At 40.9% G+C, this 13,206-nt stretch overlaps 1 protein-coding gene across 1 annotated transcript in view; it reads left to right on the top strand.

Annotated features, from left to right (window-relative positions):
• Nucleotides 1-13,206, top strand: part of LOC126561839 (tyrosine-protein kinase Drl) — a 483,362-nt gene that overhangs the window by 55,018 nt on the left and 415,138 nt on the right. Inside the window, exon 11 of the mRNA XM_050218172.1 lies at nt 78-157. Coding sequence (XP_050074129.1) covers nt 78-157 — 80 coding nt within the window. The remainder of the gene's footprint in view (nt 1-77; nt 158-13,206) is intronic.

Consider the following 13,206-nt stretch of genomic DNA (forward strand, 5'->3'; position numbering starts at 1 on the left):
GTGCAATGTTGGATTACGCTTAATGCGCTGCGTTTATTCTACTTTACGTGTGATTTTGTCTTTTATTTTCCTTGCAGGAGGTGGACTGTTTCGAATTATCGGCTTACCTACGGGATGGCTATCGGTTAGCACAACCGGTCAACTGTCCGGATGAGTTGTAAGTATCTTTTCTCATTTATTGTGACACCCTTTTTTCAGGCTTTGCTGATTCTGCTGCTCGATTCCAGACAACGTGGGGCAGGATGACAAGAGCTCTGATTAAATTATGGAAAAATTGGAACAGATAAGCATTAATTGAGCTTGATTTTGTAGATGACCTAGCTCAATAAGGTTTGAACGTGTTGTACGCAATGAATTAAGTAATTGGGCTTTGTTATCGATTTTAAAATGTTGTAAAGAATATTTTGTAACAAAAATAATAATTATCAATAATAATTACTTATGGTTTTTCTTACTTTGGTAGCAAACTGTCGCCAATTTTGCATATTTTTTTTAATTTTATGAATTATGTAAATCAAGAAGAGCCACTTAATAGAATGACTGTCTTAATACTTGGCTTAACGGCCTTCTACGTCGCACCGACCATCGAAATGGCTTATTAGACTGCCGATACCACGTAGTTCGTTAGTCCGTCCTCACTCCGGGGGTCGGTCCGGATGGGATTTGAACCCCGGTCCTTTTGACTGGCTTACATCCTCTAAATTGATTTAAGATCGATCCACAGCTATCCTCGTTTTCCAAGATTCTTAACAAAGTTTTAAAAAAGCAACCAATTCGATTCCTTAAGCATCATTTTTAAGCAGTTTAAAGCAGTTTTGAACTAAGAAGAAAAAGATAAATTATTCTATCATTCGTCACTGTACGAGTAATATTTTGACCCCAAATGAATCACGACGCCAACCAAAACGAAATTTTTAAAAACCTCCCTTTAAAAAGTCCTCCATAATTACCGCACACCGTTCGTGGCTCCCTTCCACACACCTTCCAAATTATATGCTCCACAGCAGAGTCACTCGTCACGTCCGGGTGGGTTTTTGAGTCGTAAAAATTCAATACCATTTCTAAACGAACGATTCGCCCGAAAACGACTCATCAGCAGAGTGAGAAAATTAATTCCGCTACCCTTTTACGTGTGGTGTCTGAAAAAAAGCGCAGCCAAACCATCAATTTCGTTCCGCCATGTTGTTGCTACCGATAATAAAATCGCTAACAACACATCGTAAAATGTTTATCCTTCATCATCAGCGCTCTGAACCGCTTTACACATCCGCTTTATATTCCGGGGAGTTTTTGGCTATATTTGGCCGGTGCGGGTGGCCGAAAAATTGGCATTCTGTTCTTCGTTTTTTAACCCTCACTCTCCACAGCCGCTTATTTCGTTCACCTACATGAGCCTGTGTCCTAATCGTAGCCCCTTCCGGTGTGCACAAGCGGATGCGCATCTTTAGCATGCTTATGCTTGGCTAAAATGGTACGTTGGTCGCAAAATATGCTTCCAGAGCCACAGGCAATTTGCGCAAAAATTACTTTACGCGAGAGACAATGAGCGGGATGAGATGGGCTAAGTGTAACGAAACAGAGCAGAAAATCGTGCACGAGCAAAAATGATCAAATTGCTGTCGTTAAACACTAGCGAAAAGATCATCTACCGGCAAGACAAACACACGGATAGTACTGATTTTTGCATCCATGGTTGCGAACAGAGCGAAACCTACTAAACGAAGCAAAAAGACCAGACACACTGTTGTAACGAAACATTTCATGATTCTACACCCCGTAACGGTTGTAAAGTTGCACTTTATGTCACTCCCATAAAACGTATCATAGCGTGATCATAAAGATGTTTTACAAACACACGCGCGCGGGCACACAGACGAACACGTACTAAAGAGTCGGCATGGTCCTTGGAGGTGTTTATGAATAAAATTACTTCTGGCGAGGCTGATAATTGCTACGGACGGCATATGGCAAAAATGGAAGCTACGATGTTACTTTGCCTGCCGGAAGAGACGTTTATTTCTTTCGCACTAAGTGTGTGATAGTGGTAATCGTTTTGATTTGTTTTATGTAAATAATCATTTACACGTAGTGAAGGATACATGCCTGAGGTAAGATTGAAAAGTATCGTAGCATGTAAAATATTTTTTAAATATAAGTAACACATTTTTTTTTGTTTCGAAAAGGAAGGCCTGGCCGTATTGCTTAAAAATAAATTACATGCTAGCTACAGTTCACATTGGTTTGAAGACATTTCCTTCTCCACACCGTCAAAGGGCACCTTATCTCGGGTGTGCTCGAACGTTTCGCTGATAGTAGTTTCATCATCCGTCATTTTAGTTCCATTTTTTTAGCGAGGTTCAATATCATTACTAGAGGACATCACTTCCCGGGTGTGCTTTTAAGCGTGGTCTGTGGTTTTGATGGTTTTCCAGGTCCGTTGCTCCTTCGTCGATCTGCCTGGCCTGCAGTTGTTGGTCGTTGTAATCCTTACAGGCTTTCTTAGGTCACAAAATAAGTAGTAGTTGTATGTAAAAGTAGCAGAATTGTTACAAAGAGTCACCAAAATACGGATTGGAGAAAAAAAAACTGCCAGATTTGAGAAACAATACAACGATTTTGAGGAACTAAATTACTACTTTCAATTGACTTTCCAAGATTTTAGTACGGCCACGTTTTCTTTAAGGTTCTTTATCTTTTTATTCTTCTTCTTCTTCTTTTTCCATTTCTTTTTCTTTTTATTCTTGGCTAATGAACTTCTAAGGACACGCCAACCATTGCATGGGAACGGTCCGGATAGAATTTGAGCCCGGTCATCATCTACACAACCGGGCCGCTTCTTTTGGGTTGCGTTTTACAAATTGGAAAACACTTATTTTATTATTGAACTGGGTTAGTAGACCCTATGTTGCATAGATTCCTGTCTAGAAAATTTAATCTGGAAGAGCCAATTTTATGTGAAGACTTAAGGCGTAAACCATACATAGTTACTTAACTTATTGTGGTGGCTATTTCGTAAAAAGAAAATATATTTACATGAATTTTTAAGTTTTGAATAACAAACTTTTAAAGTAAAACTTAGTTATTGGAAGTATTTGAGTATTGTTACAATAGTAGACTTCTTCTTATTCTTCTTCTTCTTCTTCTTCTTGGCTTAACGACCTTCTATTTGGATTTGAACATATGAAGACCGGTGGCGCTGTCGCCGACACCACTGGGTCGCCATATAGTAGACTGCAATTGCTTATAATATTTAACGATCTTACTTGTATAAAAGCCTTATATTGTGCGCTTGCCAGAACCATCCTGCAATATGGTTCAATTATTCAATGCCCACCTTCGGAATTATGGAAAAAAAAATTTAATCAATCCAAAGAAAATCTTTCTGTTATGCTAATCGACGCTTACCGTGGCAAGACCGCAAAAATTTTCCTTCCTACCGGGGTCGACATTTATTTCTGGGACTAGAGACTTTAGAAAACAGACGTAGAAATGCTCAAGCATTATTTGCTGCAGGTTTGCTATGTGGTACTTTTGATGCCCCGGAAATATTAGAAGAAAAAATAGCATAAACGTTAAAAGAACTGCAAGATGAAACCAACAGCTTATTTAAAGAGATTTTAGAAATAAGCAATACGGTTCAAATGACTCCGTTTTATCAATAGCCCGGAAATTCAACAGATTGTTTGAGCATTTTGATGAAAAATATGAGTATTCAGGGAACATCTGCGATTTGTTTTATAATATTAATAGCGTCTAATATTTGTTCTGTTTTAATAGCGGCTATTTGAGCCATATTCCGGTAGACTATGTATTTCATAAATATACAAAATATACTTGTGAAGCAGGGCTAATTTGTTTAAGTTTTGCATCACTTCAGACAGTCTGCTTTTCGTACTCTAACCGTATCAATTGTACCCAAGAAAACTATTAACTGTTTTCGATAAATGATTCCATTCCCAAATCGCCTTCGCACTTTCAACGCACATTATAAATCACTGAGGGATTTGTACACGGGGACGTGTTTTATCGAGTGACAAGAAACGCGAACGCGGCTGCTCTCGTTCAGTTTATGATTGTAAGTCCTTTATTTCGACAAATGGACGGTTTTAAATACTAACAATTTTTAACAGTACTGGTGCTAATGCTACATACTGTAAGTGGGTATTAGTGTCAGAGTAGTGTGGGATGTAAAATCCTAGTTTTATCTGAGAATTTTGTTTTAGGATTTTTGTAATCCTCTTTCAATTCGGCCGTTTTAATTAATTGCACCGACAGCATGGACGTGTTTTCTGGCGACCAAGAATGCGTTGCCTGAACTAAGAATGTTTATTAGCATTTTCCTGGTTGTCGAGCTTGTAGTTTACATGTGATGATTCTCTAAGGGTACATGGATGCCAGTTCTATGGCCACGGGCGTAGGCTGCATACGCTTATCGCTAATTTCTCCCTTCGGTCGTTCGTACGAAGAATGCTGTTTTATTGCACCGATTTATGCGTTACCTTTTTTGCGGTCCTTTGTTTACCTATATGTAGCATATCAAGAAGTTTCGTATTTTTAATGTTTCCGATAATCGTTTATTTAGGATGGCGAAACTGGTGGTCCCCAGCAGTTATGAGTTAGATTTTCTATGTTGAGTTGTACTCATTTATTCGGTGTTTTCGTGTTACAGTGTTTATGTTGCTGCATATTATAAATTTGAACCAAATGTAGCCTTACGGTCCTGAAGCCTGAAAGCATCCTGTATTTATTTAAAAAACGGCATACCGCGCTTTGTTGATCTTTTTCAAATCTTTTATTACACTTTCGGTAACGTTTGTCTCGACTGACCGTTGAGTTTTAAATGGGAACTTATGAAGCCTTTTGGATGAACATAGTTTCATATAAAATGTTTTAAGTTTTGGATAAGAATTATTATCGTAGCGTTTAAAAACACACATAGATCCGGAAACTTTTAACCTTACCCTCACAGTTGTCAGCATTGGTGAGAGAAAAATTTGCCCCCTCCACAAAATGCATTCGTTTACAAAACAGCCGCAAGGAAGTGTCCTTTTCGGGGTTATTATTAGTTCTACTCAGATCCCGCTTCTCTCGCCATCCGATTCCAATGGTGAGTGGTTTCGTAATGCAAAAAAAAAATCATTTACATACCGTTACGCCTCGCCAGTCACGCGAATGGGCCCAACGGGTACTTAAACCAAACGACTGCATTCTCGCGCCCGGTTGTTGCTGTCAAAACATCCTGCCCAATCGCGTCGCGTCGCTTACATGCAGACACAAAACAACTGCAACAACTTCCCTGCCCATTATCGTCCAACCATCCCGGGCATTTGTCGTTCTATCGCGATGCAAACGCATCTTCGCCGAGCAGCGAAACTCCACTATCGCACACTTGCATCGGGTGTCTTATGTCTCTTTATCTTCCGGGCGCTAGGAAGCTACTTTCGATGCGGAACGAACGAGAACCAGAACCACCCAAAAACACCATTGCTGGTAGAATTTAATGCTCATTTATTCCACACAGCTTCGCCCATTATTGGTGAATCGGTGGGAATGGCTTCTTAAAACAGTTTCCCCTTATGCAGTGGAACGCGACGATCATGCCTTTTCGGGTTGCGTAGTTTTTGATTCCCTTTTTTTTTTTTGTCCCTCATCATCAGCACGCGAAATGTAAAACAACAACCACCCAACGTTCATGCAAAATAAAGCGCCATTAAGTGGAGCGAAAGCATACCAACTACTAAAGTCTTTCTTGTGCTGTTCTGCCGTGCCGAAGAAGTAACAACAACAAAAACCCTCAGCTCTATTACACCCACCCGAGAGCTGGTGGGAAACGGAGAAAACGACCATGTTTGCGACAAGCGCAACATTGGCTACAAAAATCGTTGCCGGAAGCATAAATCCAAATGCTCGGGCCCGTGCACTGCAGGCTAATGGAGTTGAATAATTCAACTTTTTTAAATAAAGACACCAGTAACAAAAACACATAAACAAACAAAAGTAAGCGCGCAAAGCGCTCAATTCCCCCGTTCAAATACACGAGTGCGCGAGGGATCCGTACCGCGCGATGTAACGGTTCCAATCTTTATTTCCTTCCGATAGGAGCATCAAACAAACAAAATAAAACGCAAAAAGCAACAAAAACCAACACTAACTTCACCGCCCAACTTTGCATCCTCCTCCAGCGGGCTATCCTGCACGAATGGCACGTTCCGTGGCTGGGCTGGGTGTAAAAGTTTCCACTAAAGTATGGCCAAAAAGTGTCGCCAGCTTCCGGCGCGGGATCATAAAGTGCAAATAATAAAAGCGTGCGCCACGCCAAGCCAAATGGGTGAAGTGAACCGTAAACTAGGGAAAAACTTTTTTTTTTTCGCGCTTCTTACTGGCGGAGAGCGAATGAACCTCACTTTACGACAGCTTACAGCCGGGTAATGGATGCACATCAGTAGGAGGGGAAGAACGCTCAGCGAGAACCGGCAATGAGCTCGATGTTTTGCCGTGGTTTGATGTGTTTTTATTTTGATTTATTGGCAGTGATGTTCGGAGCGCTTTGGATCTTTTTTTTTTTTTTTTTTGAAACTAATTTGAAAATTTGTTTTGAATGAATCTGGGTGATGGTTTCGGTTGTGTGTTTTTGTGTAGTTTTTATTGCACTTTGTGCAAAGTTTGGCTGTATCTGGGACGTGAGGCCGAACATAATTGCCAGTAATAGTTTCAATGTAAAACCTGACTTCTTTATGAAAATGTTTGAATGCGTTTACGAGATAAATATTTTTTTTGTAAATAAACATTTACGAAAGAAATGCACAGCAGAACTACATTTATATTAATTCGAGGTTTTTTAGTTAAGGACTTTTAGTTTATTCCCTGCAAAAGGTTTTGCAAAATGGAGGCCAGGCCGTCATTCCTTAAAATCTAATCTTATGTCTACCTTTACAATTCATTAAACTCATATCCTATTTTAAGTCTAGACATGTTCTTCTCCCTCAATTCATGTGAACCTAATCCCGGGTTGTGGATGTTGTTGCTTCCAGGGATGGTTCTAAAGTTGTCCTCTCTAATTCCAAGGTGTAAGCTCCTCTTTGGAGCATTGTGACGTGGAGACTGACAATTGGCTCCCAAGAAAATCCCCATTTGTTGCGGATACTTTGTGATGTTCGCCACTCTATGTCGTTGCTTGCATTTGGATGTTGTGGCTGGCAGCCTCACTATCGGCAGAACGGACGAGTCCGAAAGCCACTACAACTTTGGGAAGCTACAGTAGGCTCTAACTCACGCATTGCGCCAGCTACTGCTACTGCCAGCAAAGCCACAAGTCACAACCTCGCATCGTCCAAACCTAATTCAATTGATACAGTGATCTAATCTTGTCGCTGGTGACCCTGACGCCTGCAAAACGCATCGCGCCGACAGCCACAATAATCTTGTAAGGCTACTGCAGAATCGAATCCAGACATTCCGCCAACGACAAGGTCGCCAGCTACGACCTTAGATCTCCTAAACCAATTTTTATCGATTCTTTGGGACTGAACTGGCGAATGGCGCATAAACAGAACAAACTACAATTAGCTATTCGGACGATAGTGCGTATAATCTACGGGGAGGGATCAAAGAACGATGTCCATCTCTTTGGCGAAGTCAAACAGAATTCGCGCATCGACACCGCCAGGGATCTTCCTGATGCACCAACGGCTGCTAAGAGTCCGGGTCTAGCCGCATCGAACTCCACACATGACCAGAGGATGCAGTCAATGTCGTGGTATCCGTTACTACAGCTTGGCAAACCTTGGAGACCTATACGTTGAAGATGTGCATTCATCACATAATGGTTCCGGGAGTAATGTGATGCCGATGCCGATGTCCGAGGTCTCGTATCTTACTATAGAGGAATGACGATAATCATTTGGTCGCGGAAACATAACACTAGGGCTAATAGTTAAGATGACGAAAGACTTTGACGATCTCGTATGCTTGAAAACACTGTACTGCAGTTTAGTTAGTCCTATTTTAGAGTATGGTTCGATCGTTTGGTGCCCTTATGCCGCGACATGGGAAAATAGATTAGAGGGCCCTATTTCCGATACGCCCTTTTTCAAAATTAAACTGAATTGATCGTACTGATCTGCCGCACTATAACGAGCGCCTGTTATAACGGCTAGAAAAACGACGAAAGGCCAGTGAGTGCGTCGATTCAACGAGTATTCAATACACTTCGACTATAATTTGAGCACTAGGACGTTATAGGAATAGGATTACTGAGATTTAAACGCTGCAATAGGAAATTTTATACATGGTGCTCTCGTAAAGCCTGTATTGCGGACGTGAAAATTATTTTTTTATACATAATTTAATAATAAACACATCTCACTCACTCATGTTGGCCTGCTCTTTTAAATAGCACGTCGTCGTGACATAGCGCGTTCAACAATAGATCTCCAGGAAACTCGATCCCTGGCTGCAGCTTCCCATCCATGTAGGCACCCGATCTCCGACAGGTCTCGCTTAAGCTGATCAAGCCAACGAACTCGCTGTGCTCTCCGACGCCTCGTGCCGAACTGGGGGTCACTGACGAGCACCTTCTTGGTGGGGCATGAGTTCAGCATCCTCATAACATGCTCCAGCCATCGTATCCTGCCGGTCTTTGCAACCGTCTGGATGTCCAGTTCTCCGTATGAACCACGAGCTCAGCAAGCTAGTGGTTCATCCTTCTCCTCCACACTCCATGCTCAAACACGCCAAGGACGCTTGCATACTCCGCTCGGATGGTTCAAGACTCGTGGCCATATAGGACCACCGGGCGAATCAATGTGCGATATATCTCACATTTCGTGCGGTCTCGAAGTCTTCTGGATCTCAACAGACGGCGAAAGCCGTAGTAGGCACGATTCCCCTAAACAATGCGTCCGGATTTCGCTGCTGACATCGTTATCCGAAGTTACGGCAGTCCCAAGATAGCAGAACTCCTCTGCTTCTTGCTGCTTCACGTTTCAGTCCGGTGTACGCTTCACTACATTTTGCTGTCGTCTTGCCAACGATGTCAATGTCATCCGCGAAGCCAAGAAATTGAAGAGACCGGTAGAGAATCGTGCCACGGATATCGGCAAGCTTTAATAACTTACGAGGCCAATCTAAATGACTACAAGCTTCGATATCTCTTTACCTATTTCCTGTACCTGTTCCTGAAAACCTGTTTCGATAACTCTTTACAGGTTGATGTCTTTATTGCTGCTGGCCTTAATGTATTCATTCCTAATTGCAAATTCTTTTCAATTCACCCTTACTTCTTACAAACTCTCCCGATTCCAAACAGATTTTATTTCGATGCCAGTTTTTGACATTTTGATACATCCAACTTAGCCATGGACAAGTTGAAAAGATGGCTTCAATTATCCAACGATAACTTGACGCCGGAAACGGCGCCAGTCTTCAAACGGCAGGAATGGGGTTCAAATTCCATCCGGACCGTCCCCACCCGTAGTGAGGACTGATTACCCAACAGCGTGGTATCGGCAAGTCTAGTAGGCCGTAAGATGGCAGGCGTGACATAGAAGGTCCTTAAGCCAAAAAGAGAGAGAGCATAAGATTATTTCTGCTTCTACATTTGCTTGTCATAAAAGGTAATAATGACTGGCCAGATCGAATTTGTAGACGAGTTTATTAGTAAAATAGAGATGTTTAGAGCGAATAGTACGCGTAGCACAATTCCCAAGCAAATAGACAGTAAACGTAGCGGTAAATCGTTCTTTTCTTTTTGACTTATCGACCTTATAGGTCCTCGATTAGCTTCCTAGATTCGCTGATAGATGCCACATAGTTGAATAGTATGTCCTCGCTAGGGAGGAAAGTCTAGAGTGGGATTTGAACTGTCGCATCTACTACCGGTCAGCCCCTCATTAGATATGCATAATTATTATCAAAATGTGCAAACGCTCCATCTAGTTGCTGATATTCTATTAATACACCTCATCATTTTATTTTTTCCCTTTATGATTGTTTATTTGGCAATTTAAGGAATATCTTTCAGAGATAATCCAAGAGACAGGCTCAATTTTTACTATTAAATCAAAAATAATAATTAGTTGTCCATATATCCATTGCCTGTTATCGATTATTTATATTTGTCAGAGCATTGTTTCCCCCAATTTGAAGATTAAATATAAATTGTTGAATAATTGAAATAATTTTTGCATTTGTATCAGTCTCGTAACGACACAACACACATATGCCACAACAAGAACACTGATCATAGCTGTGGTCTCACCCAATTTGTTCTTTTTTTTCGGTCCAGACAGCTGGCAACATCGCTCCATTGTAATGCTAATGTTGTTCCTCCACTTAAGCCTTTCCGCTGGTGCTATTGTGGAAGTATGTAGCATAAAATTAACAAAAGTTTAAGCTGTAATAATTCGCCCCAAACGTGTCCCGTATCCCTGACCCTCCATTGTGTTTTGATTGTGCATGTTTTTTGCTCCAGCAGCCCTCACTCCTCGTGATTCTGTTCGTAAGTGATAGAACACTGCAGATGCTTCACGCCAGGGCGAACACTTGTCCAGTGCAGAGCAAAACAATGCCAACAAGAGCTTGTTGGAGAATAGAGAGGCTGTGGCTTAAAAAAAAGCACTGTAATCCTTTTTGTCTTTGTTTAGGGAAGAGGCAGAACTCTTCTACTCTCTCCAGAGGCCACTGAAGTACTTGACCATTGTTTACAGCTTTATGCAAAGCAGAGTGAACTGAATAATGAATGCTTAAGCACTTACTTGCGTCATATTTTCGGCAGGACACTCCACGGCTCGCTTTTACATTAGCGAAAAAAGGATGTCTCGGAAGAAAGGATAAGCCAAATGGCGTACAAATTATAATCTGCCCTTTTGCTTTTTGGCTAAGAATCGAAGAAAAATGAACAGCAACAGCAGTGCGCACAAGGGCGTTCAATCTGTGGACGTAGTTTGATGCTTGTCGTAGCCTTGCATTGGACATGAAACATCCTTCAAACAACAAAACCGTCTGGTCCGAAGCTCTTGCTTTCGAGCTACATTCAATTGCATGTTTGTCCTTTTGTGCCGTATATCATTTCAAGTCAATTGAACTTGCGGGAGAAGATTTGAGCAAACAACAGCATCTTTTCCATTCTATGATCATGGCAATCGTGAGCTAGTGTAATTGAGATGAATAAATTCTCCTCAATAAAGGCAACAAATAGAAAAAAAAACTATCCTTAAGTTTGGTCTGCATTCTCAAACCCCAAACACAAGAATATCATCTTTATGGCTGGCAGCGAAAGCTAATTGAAAGACAAATTAATCACTTTAGATTTATTAATTCAATTATCGTGGCACCATGGTGCCGGTTCGCGCCTTCCGAAACGGGAAACGCAGACTGACTGCAAGCCGTCTGTTAGTAATAATGTTTTATTTCTCCTCTGTCTTAAGACGCACAGAAACACAGTCCATTAAAATGCCGGTTGTTGGATGGACGAATGACGCATAAAATTGCCCATTCTGGGTAGCACGTAATCGGTGCATTTGCCACGACACTGTCTATTTGGGGATGAATTTGAGATTAAATATTCATCCGGGGTGAATTTGACGCTTAAATTATAGGATCATTTTATACATATTTAGGGTTTTTAGTTTACTTGAATCATTGCTTATATTGGATCAACATATTGTTCATCATTGATTTATTTCTTGATTGATTTAAAATGACGGTTGTAACGTTTTATTCGTTAATGTAAATTTTAATAATACTTTTTACTTCGTTTATTGTTTCGTTCAAATTGCATGTCTTTTCTCTGCTCTTTTTCGATTTTCAACTAATTTATTTTAAATTTATTTTGTTTCTGGCGTATTTTTGTTTTCTGGCAATCCGGCATTGTACCGTCATAATTAATTATAAAATATTTACAAGATCTTCATCTTTTCTCATTTTTCATGCGCTGGGCTCTACCTTCTATGTTAGATAAATTCTCCTATTAACTCTATAAATTTCAAAGTTATAAACACTCTCAGATTATCATCTACGAGAGTCGTAGCCTTCAACAATAGTCTTGCATCGTTATAGCTTACTAATTTGAAACTTTGTTGAGCTATACCTTCCTAAATTTAAGTTATTTTCTTATGTTGAAACATGTTTTTTTTATACTTCTCGACATCACTGTTTGTTTTGCTGAGACTTTGAAACTACATCAATGGCTCGGCCTTAAACACTTGTGAATGGCTCCCATTTTGTAAATTTACCCCAGCCTTTCTTGGCATCAGCACCATCGGTTAGATACGATCACAGATTTGAGATCTTAGAACTAAAAGAGGGCTTCCATCTGAAATAATGAGGTGGAAGGTTAATTGGAAAAATGAGCTATTAGTACAGCGAGAGAGGTAGAGACGAAACGAGCTTTTATTGCGTCCTGCCGCCCGATATTCCCAACCGATCTTTAGGTGTTCTGATACGCACTATCACACATACTCATTTTTTAACAAAAACGCTTCCTCCTCAGTCCATTCGGATAGACTTAAGCAGATCTTTACGGTTAGGTTAGATTCGGTTCCTAACAAAAGACATTGTGAACTTACCTGAATCGAACCAACTTATCTCTTTTCACGTTACATGTTTTATAACATAATGGACAAGGGGCTGAAGAACCTCTTAATTCAAGTACACCTTATCCCGGGTGAGCTCCGTTGTGGATGTTGTTGCTGCCAGGTGTGGTTCTGATGTTGTTGTCCTCTCTATTTCCTCTAAGGGGATGGCGCCTCTTTGAAGCATCGTGTTGTTGAGACTAGCAACTATCTCCCAAGAAAACCCCCTTTGATTTGAATACTTTGTGGTGATCGGCACTCCATATCGTTGCTAGCATTTGGATGCTGTAGCGGGTCCCACCATCGGCAGAACGAACGAGTCCGAAAGCCACTACAACTTTGTGAAGCTACAGTAGCATCCAACTCACACTTTCCGCCAACAGTAAAGACGCCAGATACAACTACACGTCGTCCAAACCTAATTCATTTGGTTCAGTGATCTAATGTTGTTGCTGGCGTCCCTGACACCTACAAAACGCAAGGAACCGACAGCCACAATAACCTTGTAAGCTTACTGTAGAATCGAATCCAGACATTCCGCCAACGACAAGGTCGCCAGCTACGGCCTAAGATCTCCTTAACCAATTTTTATCGATTCCAATTTCTTTATCGATCGCATAATCATAACAAACTA

This window comes from Anopheles maculipalpis, chromosome 3RL (assembly GCF_943734695.1).
Source record: "Anopheles maculipalpis chromosome 3RL, idAnoMacuDA_375_x, whole genome shotgun sequence".
NCBI lineage: Eukaryota > Metazoa > Arthropoda > Insecta > Diptera > Culicidae > Anopheles > Anopheles maculipalpis.